Source organism: Asparagus officinalis, chromosome 4, assembly GCF_001876935.1.
Source record: "Asparagus officinalis chromosome 4, Aspof.V1, whole genome shotgun sequence".
NCBI classification, from domain to species: Eukaryota; Viridiplantae; Streptophyta; class Magnoliopsida; order Asparagales; family Asparagaceae; genus Asparagus; species Asparagus officinalis.
Genome location: NC_033797.1, coordinates 61,610,816 through 61,637,067, shown reverse-complemented (window position 1 = coordinate 61,637,067; position 26,252 = coordinate 61,610,816). Strand labels below are relative to the sequence as shown.

Genomic DNA, 26,252 nt, shown 5'->3' with positions numbered 1-26,252 from the left:
AGCTCTTCATCAGAATATACCTTTACATCCCTTACGGCCTTCTCTAGCTTTTCCAAATCATTGAGCTCCACTTTAAGGGATGATTGATGTTCGTCTACTGTGTTGCTAGTGTTTGCCGCACTTCCTCATGCCCTTCAACTCCTCCTCTGCCTCTTCAAGTTTGGTCTGAAGGTCAGCAAGCATGGTCTTATAAGATTTGGTCTGACGCTGCTTATTACGTTCAACATTAGCAATCTTTCTGTTCTCACTGGATAACTTCTCGCCTACCCCTTCAATCTCTTTTACCCTTTGCTTCTTTTCAAGCAATTGGCGATCAAGCTCAAACAAAGAGTCATCCCTCTGCTGCAGATACTACATGGCTCATTCTTTAGCTAAGTGATGGAGAGATTGAGTGCAACGACCTTGCCATCTTATGAAAAGGTCTTTGATGTTTGCCAGATGCAACCAATATGGTAGTACTGCCATACTGCTGGTCAGACTTTGCATCAATTTTAGAAGAGGTTTCAGCATTGCTTTGATCCTAGCGAAGTCCTCATCATGATCCAAGACTTGAGTAGGGGATTCTCTCAAAATAATGAGAAAGTTCTCCTAGACTTTGGACACCCCGAAGTCTTTCACTAAATTGAAAGAGGAAGAGAATGTTGTGCCGGAGGGCACCACTTCTGATTGACCCGTAGAAGAAGCCATTGTTTCGGTGAAGACCAACGACGACGTGAAAATAGTAGTAGCAACAGTTGCGGTAGCAGTAATAAGAGTGGTGGGAGCAGCAATGACCACATTCAACCCTGGATCTAAAATTTTCGTTGAAGCGATAGAGATAGTTGGCATAACACTGGCAGTTGCTTCAGCTTCAGTTCCGACCACAACATCATGATCAATCCTAGCTCCAATAACTGTTGCATCCATGGTTGTTTTAGTTTCAACAACAGTACTGGGATTAGCTTCAGCTTTAGAAGAGGTGTTGAGAATGGTTTTGATCTCAATACTCGCATTAACAGTAACTGCAGCTGTAGTTGAAACAACTAGAAGCGATGTTCAACATTATCAGCACAATGGACTAGAAAAAGAGGGAGGGGAACAAATGTGAAATTATCTTACCAGGGTTAACAGGAGCGTCCTCAACATTTATGCTGGGTCCGGAGCGCGATCTAACACAAAGTCGGGATGAACTATGAAGGAACATCGTCCTCAGAATCCGATTTCGTTCTAGCTTCAACCTGTTCTATTAGAGGATTGATGATTAGTGGAACCTCTCGCCTCTATTTCTTCACGAGACGTTTGGACCTATGCATTAGCCTTAGCTCCTTGAATTTCCCCCCCACGTGCCTTAAATCCTCGACTTCTTTGGGCTCTCCTGCAGAGAAACCTCAGAAGTTAAGTGTCAAAAAGGGGTGACCATTCAACGTCTTAAATATCTAAAACCAACATACCAGTTGACTCGAAAGCTGAATGAGATTCCTTCAGAGCACCTGATGTTGTTAGAAGCTGAGATTCAGCTTGAGTAGGCGGTGTTGCCGGAGAGCTTGAAATGTGCACAATTTTAGCAGGCTGCTGAGAGAAGCCTTCTGTAGTGAAACTAGTAGGTGTAGGTATACTCTCAGAAACATTAGGTTGAAAGTGCTCATGAAGCTAATCAGTATGAGCAAAACCCCTGAATTCGCCAAAGGCAGCTTCGGTTCTGAAAGTCTCGCCCTCCTTGACAGCAGTAGTCATATGACTCCCGTACTCGTCGATACGAGGAGACCCCTGAAGTGTACTTTCATCCAGTGCCACGTTTACCTCCTCCTGAGTTTCATGAGGACTAGAAAGTCGGGATTCCTCCTCCCTAATATTTTCCTCTGCATGATAGAATTCCTTGAACCCTGGCATACGACTTCTCTTGGAAGCATCTCCAGATCTATAACGACATCGAATAAGAAACAATCTAGAAGAGTTGATATTAAAGTTTGGAAATCACCGTATTCGCTATGCAATGACACTGGCAATAAGTGAGTGTTGTTCGAGGTCGAGGATTCTGTTGAGGGAGTGAGAAGAGAGCACCTGTACCTCCAGCAATCGTCCAAAACCAAGCTCTTGCTCCGTCGATTAGACTACAACCCTCAGATTGCAACTGAGTGTTGGGATTACTGATGTACAATTGGTCATAGCCAAATTGATGGGCAAAACGACAAGGTGTATACAGTTCCATATGGCATACAGGACCAAAGCGGTAGACTAAATATCCAGGACGAATACTCATGAGCCAATGGAACCAACCAAGTGATAAGGTGGTATGACCTTGACCGTTTGACTCATCCGCTACAATCTGGCCATAGCTGGTCCCATGAAAGTGAGGAAAGCACCGATAGAAATCATAGTTGTTGTGGTTCCTGAGTGCATGCCTCATCATCGCCATGTAATGCTGACTCCAATCATAATTTCCAACCACTGAATGAAGGGAGTAATTTGACCTTCTTCGTGAGCGGAAGGTGCACTCATAAGAATGGGACAATGCATCATGAACCACACCATGAGATAGGTGTAAGGGAGCACCACCCGGTGATTCTCAGCACCTTGGCAAAATTGAAAACATAATCGTCACAATCCCCCGTGAATGCGAGTGATCATGGCTAGAAGAAGAGCATAGGAGTAGCCGTAAGCTAAACGTACAACATGGAACACTACTTCCAATGGCAGGTCCTCAAAGCTGCCAGCAGGGATAACAATTTGCGTAAGCCACAACATAAGGTATCCTGCCAGCACGACCTTAGAAGAGATGGGTTCCCCACATTGATGGAAGTAACTTTCAAACTCTGTACCCACGGCATAACCATGCTCGTCTGAAGGCGTTACGTAGGATAAATGAGGATTGGTGAGTAAACGCCGTGACAACTCACCAGCCTCATAAGGACCCAGCGACACTACTGGGTCCTTCTTCTAATCCAAATTTTTGAAGAGATAATGTGCCCAGATATTATGGCTGATAGACTTCTCACCTTTCTTATTAGTGCGTCCTTCCACGTTCAGAAAGATGTGATAATGTCACATTACCTCCCAAAAAGTCTCAACAACTTGTGGGTGATTCTTTTCCAGATCCACCAACTCCTTGTACCCTGGGATGTATTCCTTATAAGGGTACTTTCCATATGGTAATCCTAAAATTTCTACCATCTCATGAAGTGGGATCCCCAATTCCCCATCCGAGATAAAGAAGGTGCGTGTATCAGGATTATACAACTCTAACACGCTAAAGAACTGATGGGAGTTAGTCCTTAGCCTAAGCTGTGTTGCTCGGATGGGTGCAAAGAGACCAAATATTTGCAGGTCATCACGATTCTCCTACAAGATGAACTCGATGACTCGAGGCCACCATTGTGTAGCACTCTAACGAGACCAACCGGGGGTTCTAAAATCTTTGGCTGGAAATTGTCCATCTTCCTTAAAGAAAGCATGGCCGAAGGTATTTACTTCAATGGTCATTTCGCCAACAGGTGATTCTCTTTGAACTAGTCTTGGGTTTAAACCAGTGATGTAACGACTGTCACAATTTATTCTGGCGTCACTTTTAGAGAAAACCTCACATGTCACCCTATCCTATGCTGGGGTTAAATCCCAATTCATCTTTTTGGGGACTGAAGCAACTTTAAGTGTGATAAGAGAGCAGTCCCGTACCATGGGAGGTGAGAAAAGATGTCGCCCGTTCATGGTCCTAAGCCACCGATATTTCCTAACATCTAATATATCAGGATCTTCTGTGAGATCTCCGAATAGAAAAACATGCTTTGGGATATGGCTTCGATCGATTGTCTCCAAAGGAACATCCGTGATCAAATGCCTAAGTGTGGCGTTGGAAGGTTTAGAAAGAAAATGAAGTTCTTCCTAACATCAATCTCCAATCATGGGGGGACTTTTAAGTGCTAAATAGTAAGGATGATCTACTCCTATTTGGGTGCTATCTGATCCAACATCACCGCATGGAGGAATCAGAATAGAAGGATGCAAAACTGCAAAAGAAAAATGGGGTCAGTACAGATGATTCAGATAAGTTGAATCTTAGCTAAAGAGTGAGCTACACCTAAGTAATTGCACAAATTTCTCTCAACAGGCGAAAGTCATTCGACTGACGAACCTCGTCCATGAAAATGAACCTCATCAGGTAGACGAGCCTCGCTTGATAAACGGACTTCGTCAGGTCGACGAACCTCATCCATGAAAGTGAACCTCGTCTATCAGACCAGCTTCACCAGACAGATGAGCCTCATTCAATAGATGAAATTCGTCAAACAAACAAATTCCATCAATTAGATGAACTACGTTAGAAAGAAGAAAATTGTCTGATCGACGAACTTCATCTAATCGACGAACAACATCTACTGGATGAGTTTCATCTCAAAAAAGGGAAACTGTCTCAAACCTAAAATGGGTAGAGTTCATTAGTTTTGAAATGCAAGCCCTGTGTTTGGATACACTACCTGAAAAAGCAGGCATAGCGGCAGGTTCGTTCGAAGAACTAGCGGCATTTCTTGCCCTTTCTCTTATCGGTGGTGACTTTCGGGGCCATTGCACTTGATTAAAGGCCTGGGATTTTTGTAGAAAAAAAAAGTTGAAAGCTTAAATGATGAAAAGGTTTCGACGGCTCAATGAGTTTTGAGGAAGAAGAAAAAACTCTTCGGATGGCAATGCCTCATATATATAAAAGCGGGAAAAGTTGAAATGACAGCCAAAATTTACGATCGAGATCAGCGGATGTGACCTTTTGCAAACAAGATTTGCAGACGAGAGCTGTGGAGGAGATCTCGAAGCTCCAACTGGCAATCGCCTATCAGGCCTAGAAAAGGCACATAGCATTTAATGCTGATAAAGCCTAAGTCATCGGACTGACGTGTGCCTGACAAAGTTTATATAGAATGATGAGATTTAACAAATGGTTGAACCTCGTCCTGAAGCATCCAACCTAGTCCACAAACCAAGCTCATCATAGCAGAGAAAATTCAGAGTATTTCAAACCCCATACAACCTAATTTTGGGTCTGAAAACTTTGAAGGGGGTCTTGTAGGCACTAAAAAATGCCAAGTTAAACCTCACTACAAGTATGACAAGGCTCGTCATCATGATGAACCTCGTCTCAGCTAATGAATCTCATACAAGAGATGAAGTTCATCCCTAGACGAACCCCATCAAACAGTACTTCATCTTTCAAAAGACAAACTTCGTCATTAAAGACGAAGTTCATCAAGAAGCTATGATTGCCTGAACATTGAACTTTTCCTGAACATTGAACTCGACAAGCCTGCAAGCTCGCCTGAATGATCAAGCTCGTTTGAATTGTTTAACCAGCCCTTGATGGCCATGAAGTTCAAAACTCGTCATTGGATACGAGGATTGAAGTTTGTCAGACAACGAGGTTCGTCGGTGAAGACGAAGCTCAATCATGAGACTTTCTATGCAGTTGGACTCAGCTGTTGAAGATGAAGTTCGTCAGTGAAGACGAAGCTTGTCAGACGAAGTCAGTGAGGACAAAGTTTATCAGAAGAAGCTCGCTATACGGTGAAGCTAGCCCTACCCAAACGAACCTCACTGCACGTTGAGGCTCATCTAATCTGACGAACCTCACCATACAGCGAGGCTCGTCATCCACGGGAGATCCGACTATAATGGTCCTGAAGACCCAGTTTGCCTATGTGGGCTAAATCCAAGGAGTCAGTTACGCTCCCAATCTCAGCCGACGAACCTTGCCAAACCTGGAGGTTCGTCCCATTTTTGAAACTCCGAATTAAGAGGCTAACAGTTACGAAGACTTAGCCAGCCCACATGGGCTAAATTGTAGGAGGTAGTTACACCTTCTACCCACGATTTCAGCACGTCAATTACGTGCTAAAATTCTATAAATAGCCATGAGCAGCTATGAAGAGGGGACTTTTAGGGTATTTTTGGCTATCGCATGAAGGAGATCATTAAGAGAGAGAAGGACTCATGTTCCTGCAACTGTAGCCATCGTCAGATTGTCAACGAGAAGCAAACTCGACATGAGTATCGAGTGAAGCATTCTCTCGCCACCCAGAACCCACTTTAAAAAAAAAGAGAAGTCAAATTAACCATCTCTTCCTCTGTAATCGAGAGAGTGAGTGATTCTAAAAGGTTCTTACCAAGTGATAGAACCTATTCTTAAAACAAGAATAAATCAACTTTAATTTTTTCGACCCTACAATCACCTCAGACTGAAGAGGAGGAGCAGTACATGTCTTGTTCCTTATGCTAGTGCAGTTGAAAGCATTATGTATGCTATGGTCTACACCGCTCCAGATATTTCACATACAGTCAGTGTTGTGAGTCGGTATACGGATAAGCCTAGAAAGGTCCATTGATAGGCTGTGAAATAGGTACTTAGATATTTGAGAGGATTAGCTAATATTGGTTTATATTCTAGCAGGAACACAAACTCAAATTGTAGAATACTTGGCTATTCTGATTCAGATTATGCGGGTGATTTGGATAAGAGATGATCCCTGATAAGTTATATATTCACTCTTTCAGGTAGTGCCATTAGTTGGAAGGCAACTCTACAGTCAACAGTTGCTTTGTCTACCACAGAGGCAGAGTATATGGCAGTGACAAAAGTAGTGAAAGATGCCATTTTGTTGAGAGGCTTGTTTGAAAATCTCATCTTACACCAATGTATTACTACGGTTGTTTTGTAATCTTCGCTTTAGCTCCTTGAAATGTGGGAGTCGTCAGATTGTAACTCCCGCTGTGAATTGTGAAGACTGTTGAATCAGAACTTTCATCGATTGTTGTGGAGGTCGTCAAATTATAACCCTCATCGATCTACATGAAAATCTTCAGATTGTAGCCTTCATTTGTTGATGTGAAAGTTGTCTGATTGTAACTTTCACCGTTAGATTGGTGATGTGGAAGTCGTCAAGTTATAACTTCTATCATCAGTGTTTGATGGGGACCAGCTATCTATAGTAGTTTTTAGACATCCTACAGAACCCCCTCCAAAGTTTTTGAAAGTTCGCGATTGACTAGAACAAATTTTCAGAATACTTTGGATCCCAAATTGGTCTAAGATTTGTTGAATGATTGTCCACTACTTCTGTTTCAGAAACATTATGAACTTGGTTGCAGGAGTTTAGCTGAACAAGACCCACATGAGGGTATGTATGTTGCAGCTCTATTTGAAATCTTGCTTGGAATCTTCCTTGGCAGTAGGAACAACAGTATTCTCAATAGCTACAACAGGGACAATAGCAACAATAGGCTAGTTTGGATCCTTGAGATACTCCTTCACCCTTTCAGTTTGTGGAAAAGTGTATTCTGTGTTAACAGCACTAGCAAGAATGTTCTTGTAGGCATTGATGAACATGTGAGGTGCAACTGCAAAAGTTGGGCAAGAGAGAGCCAGGGATAGCGAAGCAACCATAGAAACATTAGCTGCAAACTTGTCAATGGGGTCATCCTCAGTGAGGTTGAGCACCTCAAGGCTGAAGACATATCCATTGTCATAGACAGAGAGCACCACAAACCCAAATTCGGCCAGGGGGGCAACCTCAGAGGAATCGACTCTGTCTCCTTTCTTGATCAGCTCAACATGGGTAATGATTTCAATAGTGTCCTTGTTAATCTTAGTGGGAATGTTAAGCATTTGGAAAGAAGAGATCTGAGATGGATCCAACGCAGTGTTATCAACGACATCTATTAGAATCTATCTGTACTTATCAAAGAGGCGGCATAGTTTCTTGTCGTAGGCCAGTTTCTTCTTGGCTTTCGTCACCTTGATGGCCATTGTTAGATTCTCTCTCTAAATACATTTGAAAGCTAAAATGCAGAATTAGTCCCTTGAGTTTAGAAGTTAAAACACAGGGTTAAACCCTATGTTTGAAATTTTAAGCGCAAGGTTGGGCCTGGCGCAGGGAACTCAAAACACAGGGTTGAACCTGACATTTAAGAACTAGAACGTAGGGTTAAACCTTGTGTTTGGAACTTGAAACGCAAGGGTAATCCTGATGTTTAGAACTTAAAACGCAAGGTTGAACTTTGCATTTAGAAGTTGAAACGTAAGACTGAATTCTGCGTTTAGAAGTCTGACCGACTTAGTTGTAAACGCAGAGATCGCGTTTTGGGCGGGATTTTTGCCTAAAATCACGTACCGATTTGACAGCTACAGCTATCTATAAATAGATCACTTAGGTCAAATCGAGAGTCATTTGACTCTTGTCTCCGATTTTATTAACGGAAAAAATCGTTTAATCCTCTCATGAATACTATTCATCTCCTTGTTAGCCTCTTTGTCTTGATAATGTTTAATAAATAATTTACCACAAACATTGTTTATCTAGTATTTGTGTTTTTTTATTTATTATAGACAAACAACGTGTCGGAGGATGGATGGAATCGAGCATAACCGATCGTATCCAATGGAGGTTGGCGGAATATCGGTATGAAGCCAATACAATTAAAGTTGAAGATCCAAGTTCAACCTTCATCCACAAGTTTACTAAGATGACCATATTGAAGACCAATCAAGCTTGAGTAAATTAGTTTAGGATTTATACTTGTGTGTTAATACTTTGAGCTCAATATCACACATACATACAATTCTTGATTTTGAGTAATTTTGATAAAATATTGAGTTATTGGTTTTTGGACTTAACAACCACTATATACATATTCTATTAATTCTATAAAATCATTTTATAAGGTTTCAAAACATTGTTTAACTCAATAGTAAAAAATCAAGAAGTTTATGTACACATGTATTTACAAGTTTTGCAAAATACATGATTTTTCATAAATGAGAAATTCAATTTGAGAATTTTTTTTTCTAACATGTTCAATTTCATGTTTATAAATGTTTTCCAAAGTTTTATCAATTTTGGAATTAATTTTCCATGTTTAATTGAATTTATAAAATTAATTTTTAAATAAGTTCATGTTCGTGCACATGTTCGTGCATATTTTTCAAAACAGATGTGTTTTCACAATTAGAAAATGAGATTTGAAAAATTTCTTTGTTTACATATTTATCATCATAAATACAAATATTTCCCCAATTTTTACTAATTTTGGAGTTGTTTTGTTATTTTCAATTGAATTTACAAAAACCTCTCTCAAAAGTTTATGAATTTTGGAGTTGATTTACTATTTTTAATTGATTTTACAAAGTAAGATACGCAGATTTCTAGATTTCAGAAACTGTCAGTTTTCACGATCGACAGCTACAGTAGACCGTGCTACAGTACGGTCGACCTCCACGATCGACCGTCTGCAGTACAGAGAGTAGTTCTGTAGTTTTGCTTCTCGCGGTCGACCGTCAATGTTATCGTTGCACAATAACGGTAACTTGCTGAATTTTATCTTTTAGTGGGTTTTTGGGGTTGTTTTCTTCTATCCTATATATACCCCATTGCATTTATCATTTCATATACCACCAAGGGATGTTTTAAACAAGTTTTTACAAGAGTTTAAGTTTTGTTTAAGTGTGAGTTAAAAGTTTCAAGTTTGTGAAGATTATTTCATAAGAAGATGAGATTATCTTTGGTTTGAGCTTTCCACTTCACATCTCCTTCTCTCTTATTCTAGAGAAGTTTTCTCAACTTAATTATCTAGTTTGTTTACATTTACATTATTATATTTATAGTTGCTAGACTTTAATTGAGTTTGATTTTATTTTCTCTTTGCTTACACACACAACCATTTAGCTTATTGAATTTGCATATATTGTATAATTAGGTTGTGGGATTGTGTGACTTAAAGAGTGAGCCTACATTGAGTTCTCATTCATTGTAGAGAGCAACCATTGTTATATTTGTGCGTAAATTATGAGGTTCACTTTGTAATATACTTGTACACTGAGTGAAGTGTGTGGTGAGAGACGGGGCCGTCCCAAGAGTTGTGAGGTAGGTGGTAATGCCTAGAGGTAGGTTGTAAATTCCTTGTACTTAAGAGAGACACGGGCTAGAGACCAACACTTGAGAGGGTGTAAAGTATGATTGCAAGAGTGTGGGATTGTAAAGTTTTCGGTGAACTAGAAAACCGAGTGTGAGGTGTAAACGTTATTCGGGTGAGCGTAGAAAACCCGATTATGATAGTGGAGATCTCCTCGAGGTGAGGAGCAGAGACGTAGGTCAAGTGGTTAGACCGAACTCCGTGATCATATCGTTTTGTTTGTGATTGTATTGGCGTACTTATTCTTGTATTCATATCTTATATCGCCTTTGTGTATTGCTCTTCATATTGTCCTATCATTTGTAGATTGTTTATTTCACCCTTATATTAGTTTATATATCCTTGCACATAATTCACCATATATCTCTTTGTTAGGATATATCACTTTGTTCATATTGCTTATTCTTGCTCATAACATATTGTATATCTATCTTGCAAGAATAGCTTGTTGAATTAGTTTTAACTGGCATAAAATCAGATTAGATTAGCATAAGACCCTAATCACCCCCTCTAGGGTCTAACATTTGGTATCAGAGCTTGGTGCTCTTTGATTTAAGGTCTAATCATCTTGAGTTAAAGATCCAAGTTATTTTTTATGCTAACCTTGTTTTGATTGCATTTGTATTTTGCTTGGACATATATACATTATGGATATACACGATGCACCTTGTTTAGGTTATGTCATCAATGTTGATCCAAAATTAGATAATTTTCCCTATGCCCAATGGTGTGTTAGATTTAAGCTATTTGTTAGATCTAAACATTTTGATTTATAGAAAATTATAGATGATGCTTATATTGTATCCACTACGGAGAAATCCAAATGGAATAAAAATGATCATCGAATGTTTATAATGAACAAGATTTTGTTAGAATATTTGCTAAATGATTTTGATTCATCCATGTCTAACAAGTTTGTTCATGTTGATAGTGCTTACACCTTATAAAAACTTATTGAAGCACATCAAGGAGACTTGGAGGCGATCCGACAAGCTTTGGAGTATCCCGCTTCAAGTTCAAAAGGGGCATCATGCACACGAGCACTAGGCGATAGCCCTAATGAGGTTTGTGAGTTCGAACCCGATAATGATTTATCTAGTGATGAACTTGCTTGTGCTAGTAAAAAATTATTGCATACCTATAACAAATTGCATAAAGATTTTATTAACCTACAAAGCAAGCATATAGAATTAAAATCCGATCATGAGGAGCTAGTGTCAAAATTGGATATCATTACAAAAGAAAATACCATTCTTAAAGAAAACAATAACATGTTAATTTTAGAAAATAAAAAATTAACCACATCTATAAATAGGTTATCTCATGAAAAAGATACTGTCATATTAGAAGTAGAGAATATAAAAATTGATACTGCTTCCTTTATAAATGATTATATATGTTCTACTTCTAATAAAAATGCATATGTGCCTAATAATAAAGATTTGAATCTTGTGAATAATCGTATTTCATCTTTAGATTCAACTTTGAAAACATGCATCAATAATCATAAGAAGCTTATGAATATGTGTCTTTAGATTCAACTTTGAAAACATGCATCAATAATCATAAGAAGCTTATGAATATGTGTGCCAAGACTAAGTCAAAATCATCCACTCATTATGCACACATGTATAGCAAAACTTATAAGTATTCTACTTGCGACCGTCAAGGTCATTTAGCTAAGTTTTGTTATGATGCACATAAACATAATAATTCTAATGCTCCTTGTGCATCTCATGTAGCTTCTTTATTCTGTACACTTACATATTCACATGCTCATTCTCACAAAGTTCATCATAAGCATGCTAGTGTGTTCAAGTGTGATCATTGTGATCGTTTTGGTCATTTTGCCGAATATTGTTTTGACTTGAAAAGAAAATCACGTTTGCCAAATATTTCTAGTAGACCATATATTTTTAAGACCATATATTTTTAAATGTGATGTTTGTGGTAGGTTTGGACATCTTACAAAATTTTGTTATGATATGTAAAAAGCTTCTAAATTGTAATATGTTCCAAATTAACCATTGTTTAAGAATGTTTCTCATTTGTAAAATAAATTTAACAGACAATCTTTATTTGTAAATGGTTCGCACGAGCTAATGATCCACAAAGACAAATGGATCTCTTCCATTGCATAAGTTGTAATCGGAAGGATCATTTGAGTGATTATTGCTTTGACCGTGTTAGTGCACCACTTGCTCCCAAACATGTTCATAACCCAAGGGCTTTAAGCTTGAAAGATAGGGGTTATGTCCCTAAATCTCTTGGTACCAAGAATTCTTGGGCACCAAAAAATTTTGATTTTTAAACCAAGTATTTTAGTGTTTTTCTTTTTCCTTTTCTTGGTTTTGAAAATTATACTGTACACTTACATATTCACAAGCTCATTCTCACAAAATTCATCATAAGCATGCTAGTGTGTTCAAGTGTGATCATTGTGATCGTTTTGTTCATTTGGCCGAATATTGTTTTGACTTGAAAAGAAAATCACGTTTGCTAAATATTTCTAGTAGACCATATATTTTTAAATGTGTTGTTTGTGGTAGGTTTGGACATTTTATAAAATTTTTTATGATATGTAAAAAGCTTCTAAGTTGCAATATGTTCCAAATAGACCATTGTTTAAGAATGTTTCTCATTTGCAAAATAAATTTAAAAGATAATCTTTATTTGTAAATGGTTCCCGTGCACGAGCTAATGATCCACAAAAATAAATGGATCTCTTCCATTGCATAAATTGCAATCGGAAGGATCATTTGAGTGATTATTGCTTTAACCGTGTTAGTGCACCACTTGAGCCCAAACATGTTCATAACCCTAGGTCTTTGAGCTTGAAAGATAGGGGTCATGTCCCTAAATCTCTTGGTACCAAGAATTCTTGGGTACCAAAAAAAATTGATTTTTAAACCAAGTATTTTAGTGTTTTTCTTTTTCCTTTTCTTGGTTTTAAAAATTATACTTAAATTTTTTGAATATGAAAACAATTTTTCTTTGATTAAATCTTTTGTTTTCATGATTATTAGTTTCGATTTTGATGAGAGATTTGTTTATATAACCCCCAGATTTATTAGGTGTTTATTTTCAAATTTTGTTTATCGGGTACTAAAAGTCTTTATATGGGTTGGAACAAGCTTAAGAGCTTGATATATTGTTGCCTCTCTTGCATTTTGTCAAAAATTTTGTTTTAATTTGTTGCTTTAAATTCATTATATTTCACTTATATGATGATATTTATGTGTTTGTGCTTATGGATCATCTATTTGTGCCTTATAATGCATGCTATATGTGGTTTGATCAAGTTCTACAAAGAAAGTTTTCTTTATTGATCAAACATTGTTCTTGGACTTAATCTTAATTTATGATTTCATTTGGTTGATTTGTTTTTATTTGAAAACTTTTTGTATGATTCTCATGTTCCTCTTTTGATTTCATAGATCTATTTTTATACACTATGTTTTTATAATTGTATAATGAGACACTTCTTTTATAAATGGTATATCTATATGTGTTCTCATTGTCCTGTTGTATGTGAGTAATATTTAGCATATTTTTTATCTATGCTTGCTCACATGTTTTGCCTTGGTATTTATTTCATATACTCCATATGGTATTTTGATAGGGGGAGCAATCCCTATACTTATTTTATACTTACCCATGCTTATTTGTAGGGGGGAGCTTTCGCTCTCTTCATTCTTTTGTTTTCCCCTTTTTGATGTTGTCAAATGGCGAAAAATATTGTGAGTATGTTCTTTTTATTTATATACATGATAATTACAATATTGTATATTCATTTCCTTTCATACATATATCATTTTTATAAATTATTTGTCATAATCAAAAAGGGGGAGATTGCTGGCCTCTTTGTTTTGATGATGTTTAACAAATAATTTACCACTAATATTGTTTGTCTAGTATTTGTGTTTTCTTATTTATTATAAACAAACAATGTGTTAGAGGATGGATGGAATCGAGCATCAACGATCGTATCCAATGGAGGTTGGCGGAATATCGGTATGAAGACAATGCAATTAAAGTTAAAGGTCCAAGTTCAAGCTTCATCCGTAAGTTTACCAAGACGAGCATATTGAAGACCAATCAAGCTTGGGTAAATTAGTTTAGGATTTATACTTGTGTGTTAATACTTTGAGCTCAATATCACACATACACACAATTCTTGATTTTGAGTAATTTTGACAAAATATTGTGTTATTGGTTTTTGGACTTAACAACCATTATATACATATTCTATTAAGTCAATAAAATCATTTTATAAGGTTTCAAAACATTGTTTAACTCAATAATCAAAAATCAAGAAGTTTATGTACACATGTATTTACAAGTTTTGCAAAGTACATGAGTTTTCATAAATGAGAAATTTAATTTGAGAAATTCTTTTTCTAACATGTTAAATTTCATGTTTATAAATGTTTTTTAAATTTTTATCAATTTTAGAATTAATTTGTCAAGTTTAATTAAATTTACAAAATCAAGTTTTAAATAAGTTCATGTTCATGCACATGTTTGTGCATGTTTTTCAAAACAGATGCGTTTTCACAATTGGGAAATGAGATTTGAAAATTTTCTTCATTTACATGTTTATCATTATATATACAATTATTTCCCAATTTTTACTAATTTTGGAGTTGTTTTGCTATTTTCAATTGAATTTACAAAAACGAGTTTTCAGCAGTTTTTCAGAAACTGTATATCTATGTTCAAACAATTATTTCTAACAAATGGAAAGTTATATTTCGGAAATTCTTTCTCTAACATGTTCATATATATGTTTATAAACCTCCCTTAAAAGTTCATGATTTTTGGAGTTTATTTACTATTTTTTCTTTATTTTACAAATCTAGATACATAGATTTTCAGATTTCAGAAACTTTCTGTTTTCACGGTCGACTGCTACAGTCGACCATGCTACAGTGTGATAGACTGCCTCAGTCGACCGTCTGTAGTCCAGAGAATAGTTTTGCAGTTTTGCTTCTCACGGTCGACCTCCACGGTCGACCGTCAATGTTACTGTTGCAGAGTAACGGTAACTTGCTAAATTTTTTCTTTTAGTGGGTTTTTGGGGTTGTTTTCTTCTATCCTATATATACCCCCATTGAATTTATCATTTCATATACCACCAAGGGATGTTTTAAATAAGTTTTTACAAGAGTTTAAGTTTTGTTGAAGTGTGAGTTAAAAGTTTCAAGTTTGTGAAGATTATTTCACAAGAAGATGAGATTATCTTTGGTTTGAGCTTTCCACTTCACATCTCCTTCTCTCTTGTTCTAGAGAAGTTTTCTCAACTTAATTATCTAGTTTGTTTACATTTACATTGTTATATTTATATTTGCTAGACTTTAATTGAGTTTGATTTTATTTTCTCTTTGCTTACACTCACAACCATTGAGCTTATTGTATTTGCATATATTGTATAATTAGGTTGTGGGATTGTGTGACTTAAAGAGTGAGCCTACATTAAGTTCTCATTCATTATAGAGAGCAACCATTGTTATATTTGTGCATAAATTATGAGGTTCACTTTGTAATATACTTGTGCACCGAGAGAAGTGTGTGGTGAGAGACGGGGTCGTCCCAAGAGTTGTGAGGTAGGTTGTAATGCCTAGAGGTAGGTTGTAAATTCCTGGTACTTAAGGGAGACACGGGCTAGAGACCAACACTTGAGAGGGTGTAAAGTGTGATTGCAAGAGTGTGAGATTGTAAAGTTTTCGGTGAATTAGAAAACCGAGTGTGAGGTGTAAACGTTATTCGGGTGAACGTAGAAAACCCGATTATGATAGTGGAGATCTCCTCGAGGTGAGGTGCAGAGACGTAGGTCAAGTGGTTAGACCGAACTCCGTGATCATATCGTTTTGTTTGTGATTGCATTGGCGTACTTATTCTTGTATTCATATCTTATATCGCCTTTGTGTATTGCTCTTCATATTGTCCTATCATTTGTAGATTGTTTATTTCACCCTTATATTAGTTTATATATCCTTGCATATAATTCACCATATATCTCTTTGTTAGAATATATCACTTTGTTCATATTGCTTATTCTTGCTCATAACATATTGTATATCTATCTTGCAAGAATAGCTTGTTGAATTAGTTTTAATTGGCATAAAATCGGATTAGATTAGCATAAGACCCTAATCACCCCCTCTAGGGTCTAACATTTGGTATCAGAGCTTGGTGCTCTTTGATTTATGGTCTAATCACCTTGAGTTAAAGATCCAAGTTATTTTTTATGCTAACCTTGTTTTGATTGTATTTGTATATTGCTTGCACATATATACATTATGGATATGCACGGTGCACCTTGTTTAGGTCATGTCATCAATGTTGCTCCAAAATTAGATAATTTTCCCTATGCCCAATGGTGTGTTAGATTTAAGCTATTTGTTAGATCTAAACATTTTGATTTATAGGAAATTATAGATGATGCTTATATTGTGTCCACTACGGAGAAATCCAAATGGAATAAAAATGATCATCGAATGTTTACAATGAATAAGATTTTGTTAGAATATTTGCTAAATGATTTTGATTCATCCATGTCTAACAAGTTTGTTCATGTTGATAGTGTTCGCGTGGAAAACTGCTTTCTTATTCATTGAGATAATTGTCATCTTGGATTACAAAGATCCGGTCTTTTATAGATCCGGTTACAACTAAATCAAAGAAAAAAAAAGTAAAAATTACAACTTTCCTCTTGTGAACAAATCGCGAGCTCCTGTTTTGCGGTCGCTCGCTTTGGTGGGTTCTTTGCCTGCGCCGGGGTTAATCCGTGGACCACCGCGCGATCTAGATCCGGTCGGATCTACACGATTATACGGGTATTATTCCACGAAGGGAATAATAGCCGGGGAGGATTGATTCACCAAGGAAACAATCGTCCAAATCTCGGGATCTAAGACCAAGCTTAGATCCGGAGTATGATCACGTGTAGATCTCAGATCTGTTCTTCCTCTCTCTCGAACACCTGCCTTTTGTGACGTTGATGCTCGCCGAGATTCAGATCTGTATGTCCAAGTCTTCAAGTCTTCAAAACTCTAAGCTTGATCTTCAATCCGGCAGAGTTTCGGCTCTTGAAAGTTCGACCTTTGAAAATGAACACCTCTAGGCCTATTTATAGGCTCTCAAGACTGTGCCCGCGCACAGAGAAATGTCAGCCACCCATAGGTGGCCGGCACTGTGCCGAGCCACCCATGGGTGGCTCGGCTCTTGGCCGAGCCACCCATGGGTGGCTCGGTTTTGGCCGAGCCACCCAGGCCGGCCACTGGGCCGAGCCACCCATGGGTGGCTCGGCTTTGGCCGAGCCACCTATGGGTGGCTCGGCTTAAGCCGAGCCCCCTTAGGTGTGGGTTTTCTGAGTTTTTGAGTTGTGTCCATTTTCCGGTTTTGTCCGTGATTCGGTTGATCGAGACTCTGATTTGTTGATCTGATTTGGCAGTGAGTCAGATTCCTGATTTGGCAGTAAATCTGCTTCTGAGTTCGAGTCCGAAACTGATCTTGATTCGATTGTGATTCGTCTGAGTCTGTTCTCGGTTGGATGACTCGTTGATTCTTTGACACTTGGCTTGATTCTGAACGCGTATGGATGCATTCCGTCGCTTGCGTGCGATTCGTCGAACTCATCGCCTCGTTGGTTCGTCGGTTTATGCCGAACTGTGCTAAGGGACCTATAAGCAATTTTATATGCCTACAGATACCCCCTCCAAAGTATTTCAGTCTCGTTCTTTTATAGAAGAGTCTGGAATACTTTGGATATGATTGCCTCCCACCTTCAGTCGGTGTAATGAGACCTTGGAATGATTCCCGTTCTTGATTCCTTCAATTCTCCAGGCTTTTCGGTGCTTTGTCGAAAGTCTGTAAGAGTTCCGGTGCTGCATTTATTGTCTGACCGTTGTCGGAATTTTAAACTTGGAGTTGATTCCTGATCTTTTAGCTAAACATCGATTGTTGGCGTTTATCTGCAACGCGTTGTCCGGCGTTGTGTTGTTGAGTTATCCTTAAGAATATTTATAAAACATTCTCCAGGAACTTCTCAACAAAATTTAGGGAACAGTTTATACTCGTATACCTTATTGGAGTGTTTTAAGAAGCAGTTTATACTCGTATACTTTTCGGAGTGTTTTCTGCGCCCAAATGAGCTGAACCGGCTTAAAATGAGCCAAAAAAGGCAGTAAATTGGTTCAAAAAAATCCTCCGACTCTTCCGAACATATGGGAGAGGAGTGAGTGAATGATGGACTGAACCGTCGCTCGATTTGAAGTCGTTTCGATGCTCTGTTCGGCTTCAATTTGGATTCTGGTTCAAAACCGGTCCGGTCCGGTTCGGTTCGGTTTGGTTCAACCCAGTTCACCCTATAAAAAGGGGTCTTTTCTTTTTCTTTTTCCTCCACCTAGGGCCGCCCCCCCCCTGCCTCCTTTTTTGCTTTTCTCTTCCCTCGAGCGTCCGATCTCCTTAAAAACTTGATATTCGTCTTAAATCTAGTACTCCTTTTGATCCTTGACTGAAAAATCCTTCGAAACTTCCATTTTTGGAATTTCTCTCAGGCCCCTCGAGCACGTGGTTCGAGCACTTTTCAAGATCTAATCTTTATCGGATCTTCGAGCTTCCCCTCAGGTATATCTCTATAATTTTAGCATTTTTTATGCTTAATTTAATTTATGAACTCGTGGGGTTGCGTGCGAGGGTTAGGATCATGATTCGTCGCCTCGAGCTTATCTTTCAGGGGGTAAAAATGTGATTTTTTTTTCTAGATCTGACCTCTTGATTTTCTTTGTAGGTCACTATGTCGCGAGTTTCGAGAGGTCAATCCTCCACTGTGCCGGCTGATGACGCGCTTCCTTCATATGCTGGTGAGCTACTTTTTGGCATATTTGCAAATTAGTCCTCTTTTTTTTTGATATTTGCAAATTGGTCCCTTTTACCCCCAAATTCGAAAGAATAATCTTTTTATAAGACTTTTTCTACACAACAAAACAAAAATTACAACTCTTGAGAAACAAACACGAAAATCGTCTATCAATTCTCGTTTTCGTGGGACTTTGCCTGTGCCGGGAACGCTTTGGTTCGTGGACCGCCGATTCACAGATCGTGAAGAGGGGGCTTATGATTCTAACTTCGTTATCGAAGTAGAAATTGAAACGATATCTTATCGAAGTAAGATAGTCGTTCTTCTTAAAATCAAGTCGAAGCTTAATTTCAAGGCGTTGCAAGAAAAGAACTCAAATCTCTGCTCTCTCTGCTCTGGAATGCTCTAAAAATGCCCGATCCTCGTCAGAAGTGACCCTAGGGGGGTATTTATAGCCTCAAGGGTCTGTAACTGCAAAAACTCAGCAATCATAGAAATCAGTACGGCGAGACAGTGTTTGCTGTCTCGCTGGGGCGAGACAGTGTTTGCTGTCTCGACCCGCGAGACAGTAAATTTGCTGTCTCGCCCAGCGAGACAGTAAATACTGTCCTGGAAAATGACAGTTTCTCGCTATAACCGCTCTCCCACGTTTCAAACTCCGTTATTTTGGCAGTTATCCACGTGATTTTCGCTCACGATGTTTCCCACGTCTCTTGGCAGTTAATGGACACGTGTAGGGCAGTTACAAAGGTGGTTTTGACCATTTCAACACTGTCTCGCTGGCGAGACAGCAAATACTGTCTCGCTGGCGAGACAGCAAAGTCTGTCTCGCTGGCGAGACAGAAAATACTGTCGGAGGTGACTCAGTATTCTAATATATCCATCCTATATTGCTATTTCCCTTCTTTTTAACATGGTTGAGCGAATGCATGAATTCTATCAAATCGATTGGAAGGAACTTGGTAGTTTCATCTAAAGAGAAGGATGACGAGGATTGTGAATATGAGATGATTTGGGATGCAGAGGGATATTGGCTCGATTTGGGAAGATATTCGATTGGTCTTTGAAGCCCAAACTGATGGGGATTGCTTGCACACAAGGTGTTTGATATAATATCTCGGTGAGAAGAAATGGTTTTATTGGAAAGAATGGTTCAATCTCAAACGTGTGTTATAATTTTTATGGTTGTGGAATGTCGAAGCATCCTCCAGTGACTCCTACTCAATTCTAAGATTGTTGTACTGATGATCCTTATGTTGCATCCAGAATTGCTTGTAACATGTTATGTTTCATTGTTTAGTTGATTATTGTTTGTTGGAAATTTGTAGTAAAAGAAATAATGAAAGAAAAATTTGACTTGTATTCCTCTCAAAATCAATTACAATTTGGATTCCGATTACAAAAGAGAGGAGAATGAATTTGATTCTCCCCTTTGTTTAAAACTGGGTTCTTCTTGGTAGCGATGAAGTGCTTCCTTCGATTGATCGCGTCGAACTTGCTCTCCGTTGACGATCCGACCGTCCTTCTTCACTGGAACCATTGAAGTGTTTGATAACTTCGGTTTGGAACTCTTGACAAGTGTAAAGAACTCTGAACGAGTTAAGAACTCTGACAAGAGTTGTTGAAAACCAAATGTTTGGTTTGATGTGATTAACTTGTGTTGCAAGTTAATTAAGAACTCTTGACGAGTTTAAGGACTCAGAATGAGTTGAAACTCTGTAACAGAGTTGTTGGAACCGAAGATTCGGTTAATTGTCAAGTGGATGATACCCTTGATGGAAGGATCTTTCGGGATTTGATTAACTGATCGTTGATCAGTTCTTTGATCTTCAAAAGATCTCCTTCTTAGTGCTATTGAACTGCTGAGATTTTTTAATCTTGGGTGGTTTTGATGCCAGCTCCCCTCAACCCTATGTGGTTTTTCTGCTAAGAAAACGATCAACCAACCAACCCCTTACTCTGTTGAGTAAGTCGATTATTTATAGGGGGATAAGGGGTGTAACCAACCCCTATTTCCGCTCCTTTGTGGGCGAGAATCCCTCAGAATGTGGGATAACGGTTTTGAGGCCGTTCGGCTTGTATTTGAACAAGTCAAAACGCCTCAGTCGGCGTTCTGGGGTTTAACTCTGCGTCCAAGGCTTGAGACGCAGAGTTAAATCTCTGTTGGGGATTTGAGACGCACAGGCCATGTGCGTTGAAGCTCAACTCTGCGTCCAGAGTTTAGTGCACATAGTTGAGTTTATTGAAGAACGCACGTTATGTGTGCGTCTTGTACTTTAACTCTGCGTTACAGAGTTCGATGTCTGCTGAGGAACACACAAGTGTGCGTTTTGAACTTGAGAAACGCAGGGATGACTTTCTGCGTTTGAGAGAGGTTGTTGACTTGTAACCTCATCCATTATAACATTGCGAAGGCTATTGTTTATTGATCCTTGCCTGTTATAGGATATGAGAGTCGTCAAATTGTAACTCTCACTGTTGGTTGCGAAGGCTGCAGAATAGAGCTTTCATCAGTTGTCGGAAGCGTCGTCGAATTGTAACTCTTCTCGATCTACGTGAAAGGTCCTCTATTTACCGCTTTCGATTGTCGACCCGAAAGCTATTTGATTGTAGCTTTCGTTGTTGGAGTTAGACGGGAATCAACATCCATAGTGTTTTGAAGATGGATATTTGCCCACAGCTCTCTACCAAGCGACTCACCAACTAAGTCCAACCTTTTATTTCTGAAATCATTACACTGCTCATCAGCATCTCTAATAGTTGCTAATATCATATTAGTCATGCTGTTGTCGCAGCCATCAAGATCAGTCATCTCAGAGATGAGGCCGTGTTTATAGCGGTTGCAGAATTGCGGATGCAAAGATCAGAAAGTCGTCTGATTGTAACTTTCATTATCAGGGCTTGATAGGGATCGACTATCTATTGTGATTTTTAGACAGCCTACAGAACCCCCTCCAAAGTTTTCGAAAGTTCGCGGTTGACTGGGACGAATTTTCGGAATACTTTGGATCCCAAAATTTAGAAGACATTGTCAGACTTGGTTGATTGTAATCTAATTGTACTCATCCAATGGACTCTTCAGTGGAGTCACTTGTTTCTTCTTGGCTTTAGTCGCCTTGATGGCTGACATTAGCCTCCCTCTATTTATTTGGAACCATGTCTTGGCTATAAACATAGAGGAATTCGTGAGGTCGAGTCAGAACGCACAGATAAATTTCTTGCGTTATTGAACTGAAACGCAGGGTTAAATTCTGCATTTAAGAATTCCATCAATGCAGACGCACAGGCGGATTATAACGCAGAGCTGAACTCTACGTTCAGAAGCTCAAACATCACAGACGCACAGGCCGCATTTGGCGGGCATTTGGGCCTATGGTGCCGACCCGATTTGACAGCTCATAGCTGTCTATAAATAGACCGCTAAGGGTCAAATCAAAAGTCACCCGACTTTTTGCCTCCCCTCTTTCGGAAGATTTTTAACGAAGTCTCTTCGTTCTCAACTCCGGTGACCTTGCTCATCTTCTCCGACCCTCTTCCATGGGTTCCAAGAAAAAGGCTGCTCCTCGCCTAAGATCTCCTGCTGCAGCAGCGCCGCCGTTTCAGGTTCCACCTGTCGGTGGTAAGTGTCACCCTTCTTGGCCGTCAAACTCGCTTCGGCAAGTTCTTCAAAAACCCTAGATGGGTTGCCGTCAAACTTGCTTCGGCGAGTTCTTTAAAAAACCCTAGATGGGTTCTTACAAACGAGGAAGATGACTCGTTTCATTATTGTAACGCAGAGTTAAGATTCTGCGTTTTGAATTCGAAACGTCAGAGGCTTGACCTTTGCGTTTATGAAATTTTAACGCCAGGCTTGAACTGTGCGTTCGAAAACTTAACGCAGAGTTTGACCTCTGCGTTGATGAAAATTAACGCCAGGTCTGAACTGTGCGTTCGAAAACTTAACGCAGAGTTTGACCTCTGCGTTGATGAAAATTAACGCCAGGTTTTAACTGTGTGTTCGAAAACTTAACGCCAGGCCTTAACTGTGCATTCGAAGACTTAACGCAGAGTTTAACCTTTGCGTTGATGAAAATTAACGCCAGGTCTGAACTGTGCGTTCGAAAATTTAACGCAGAGTTCGACCTTTGCGTTAATGAACTTAAACACCAGATCTGAACTGTGCGTTCGACAGCTTAACGTAGAGTTTAATCTCTGCGTTGATGAAAATTAAATGCCAGACTTGAACTGTGCGTTTGATAATTTTCTTTCTTATGGACTTAGCTAAAGCTCCCTTCACTTGACTGATTGAATATTTCTTTCTTTTGCAGTGCCTTACACCCGCGAACCTCTCAATCTTCGTCACCACTTCGGGCATGGGGGAGGTGTGGTTGAATATTTCTTTCTTTTGCAGTGCCTTACACCCGTGAACCTCTCAATCTTCGTCACCACTTCGGGCATGAGGGAGGTGTGGACTCTAATATGCAATTCAATCTGCGTCAAGAACTTCCAATATTCCAGGACACCGACAAAGATCGCGTCACTCTGATCTCAGATCCAAATACTGATGTACTCAGAGTTTTAGTTACGGACGCTAAGTTTGAGACTGGGTCTCGCAAGAAACTCACCAAGCCAGCTTTCTTATTTGGAGATCGTGTCAGTATTTCAAAAGGGATCATGCACGGCGGTCACTACAAATGGCTTAGGCAGATCGGTGATCGTCGCTTCTTCCTCCCTGACATGCACAGGATGTTTCCCATCTCCTACTACCAATGTGCTTCCGTTCCCCGTCACATGAACTGGGACTTGGTGAGAGAGCAGGATGGGGTAGCTGTTGGGGTTCTGACTCACAAGGGTGTGAATACCGCTGGATATAATCGACAAGTGTCGGCTTTGGAACCCTGCTTATTCTCACGAGGATATCCTTTGGGAGAAACAGCTAGTCCAGCTAACACTTTCATGCGACGGTTTTTGGCTGCCAAAGGAGAATTCCCGACTGCAGTATTCCGAGCTCCTGGATGGGTTCATTCCTCCAAGACAGGATGGTGGGCACGAATGATAGAATTCGTGTTGGCAGAATTAAAGGAACCATTAGCTCAATCTGGGCTTGCTTGCCCTATTAAGGCTACTAAACATGGAATAGCTCTTAGTCCATATAACTTCTTTGCCATTCTGGAGCGGTACAATCCAGAGACTTGTACGTTTTTCACACCGGAAGGAGAATTAGGGTTCGCCCTACATGAAATGTTCGATGTCTCAGGTCTTCCTTTTGGAGATTTACCATATGAAGAGTTTGTCCCTGGGTCAACTGAGCTGAAGATCTTGAAGGAGACGATCCCCGAGGTATATGACACTCTATGGGAGGTGATGTGCCATTTCCAAATCTGCAGCCAATTGACAGGGGCACGAGGACGTGGTATCAAATAGCTATCCTGGGCCGAGTATCTTTTCCAAAATTTGTCTGACAAGAATGCCACTGTGTCTCGTCGGGAGGCGAGCACCCCTGAGACCATCCAGGCTCTGATCAATGACGCCACCGTTCACTATGTCAGCGAGGGAATAGAAGATGACTTCCCAGCACAGACTGAATTCGAGAGCTTCCATCACCAGGCAGCTACTCCCATCTCTGATATGGCATTATTGGCGGGTTTTCTCATGCTGTGGCTGAAGCGGTGTGTGGTTCCTACCAGACCAATAGATGCTGTGATGATTGAAGTAGCTTATCCGGCCGTCCTCTTAGCACATGGGAGACCCATAAATCTACTTTCCGCTATGACGTGCTGTTTACAACACGGTTTGAGGGAACTATGCCTCGAGTTTATCCAAGTGAAAGAGATAGATTCTGAAGGGACGAAAAGCTTGGTGACTCCCAATCCTCGAGTACCCTTGCCGTATACATATCTAATGGCTTGGTACGCCTCACATTGTGTACATTTGATGAGTGCTCCCTCTGCTACGGATGGAGGCTTCATCCCTTTCGTGCAGAGATTAGAAAAAGCTACTTGGATAGGCAATTACGTAGTGAAGGTCCGTCAGATTCTGTCGAGAGACCTCAGCTACGACATCTTCCGCTGCTTCCCGGATTTTGAGGGTGGAGGATATGGACAAGTCTTCCAAGATACCGCTGGTCCTAATGGTTTTACCCGTTTGGACGGGGGAGTTTTCCACTGGCTGCTAAACATTAGACCTGGTTATCTCCTCTTCAGGCAAAATGACAAATGTATAATTGAGCCCTATCAACCGTATCGTTTTGCTCGACAATTCGGATATGACCAACTATACGTTGGGAATCCGAGGAGCCAACTTTCGGTTATGGGCAACATATACGAAGGAGCTCGAGCCTGGTATTACTCCTCCGCAGGTTGTACTGGGGCTACCTTCAGATTACCCCACAAAACGCCTAATTCTCTCCTTTCCGTGGCTTTCTGCAACTGGTATCACACGGCTTCTACGATGCCAGAATACAAACTGTACACTTCCGGCCTTCGTGCAATTAGGAAGATGTATTCTTCTCGGAAAGGGGGTGGTCGTGTATCTCGTCTGAAGGGGATCGACGAGTTTTTACATTTTGAGGATGCAACTGAAGAAGGAGAAGAAGAGATGGGACTAGATGATGCCCCAATAGCGAGCCCTAGGGCTGCTGAAGCTTCAAGAGCCAAAGCAACTGGAAAGAGGGCTCTTTCTGAAGTAGAAGAAGCTCACTACGAGAAACGTACTCGCAGAAAGCTGCTGGTAGATCCTCCTGCTCAGAGGCTAATGGCGGATGCTTTTAAATCTGCTGGTGGAGGGGAAGAGCAGGAATCAATTGTTGCAAGTCGGCCTGATCATGCCGATCCTCACTCTGGGGGATCTGCATTTTCTGAAGAATTTTCCCCTCACCATCCCTTGGATCAAGCAGAGGGTGAAGATGAATTCCCAATTGGGGATATGGGGGTTTCTTCTGCAATGGATCCCGACATCTCACCATTTCCCGATCAGACTCCTGGTGCTGCTGCTTCGCCTGGGCGACAGATGAGCTCGCTAATCTCAATGAGAGTCAGTCTCCCGCTTCCTCCGCACTATTGCCACATTCGGGGACTATTATTCCTAGTCCCACGACTGGCCGGCTAACCCAAGTGGATACTCACGCAAGCTCTCCTGAACTTTCAGCTGCTGACGACGACGAACCATTAGACTATGAGAGTTCGTCTCACCGTGAGGATGCTGATGAGGATGAAAGCGACGATGGCGATTTTTATGACTGGGCGGATCAACCGCCACCACCGTCTGACAAGGCGTCTGGTTATATTCCTTTTTACCCTACTGGTAGACATTACACACTTTGATTTCTCTGGTGTTTCTTTCTTTTATACTGACTGCTCTATTGTGTAGGTTCTCCAACTCCTGAGGTTGCTGGCATGTCGTCGTCTCCCCACCCGCAAGCAGCAGATGTTCCTCCCTCCGAGTCAATGCCGGTGACAACGAGCTCTTTACCAGAGGAACCTCT

At 40.0% G+C, this 26,252-nt stretch overlaps 1 protein-coding gene and 1 pseudogene across 1 annotated transcript; both read right to left on the bottom strand.

Annotated features, from left to right (window-relative positions):
- LOC109838792 lies at nt 106-1,339 on the bottom strand. The gene is made up of 3 exons (XM_020407217.1): nt 1,099-1,339; nt 658-1,022; nt 106-351 (listed from the first exon to the last, which is right to left on the bottom strand). The coding sequence occupies exons 1-3, from the start codon at nt 1,181-1,183 to the stop codon at nt 106-108; spliced, it is 696 nt and encodes a 231-aa protein (XP_020262806.1). The 5' UTR covers nt 1,184-1,339.
- On the bottom strand, nt 7,241-22,309 carry LOC109838791 (annotated as a pseudogene).

Bases quoted from the DNA above. Each gene is read 5' to 3' on its own strand.
- LOC109838792 (XM_020407217.1), bottom strand. From the start codon at position 1,183: ATGTTCCTTCATAGTTCATCCCGACTTTGTGTTAGATCGCGCTCCGGA. The intron at 1,023-1,098 runs GTAAGATAATTT...CATCGCTTCTAG, and splicing joins GGACGCTCCTGTTAACCCTG to TTGTTTCAACTACAGCTGCA. The intron at 352-657 runs GTGCCCTCCGGC...TGAGCCATGTAG, and splicing joins CTACGGGTCAATCAGAAGTG to TATCTGCAGCAGAGGGATGA.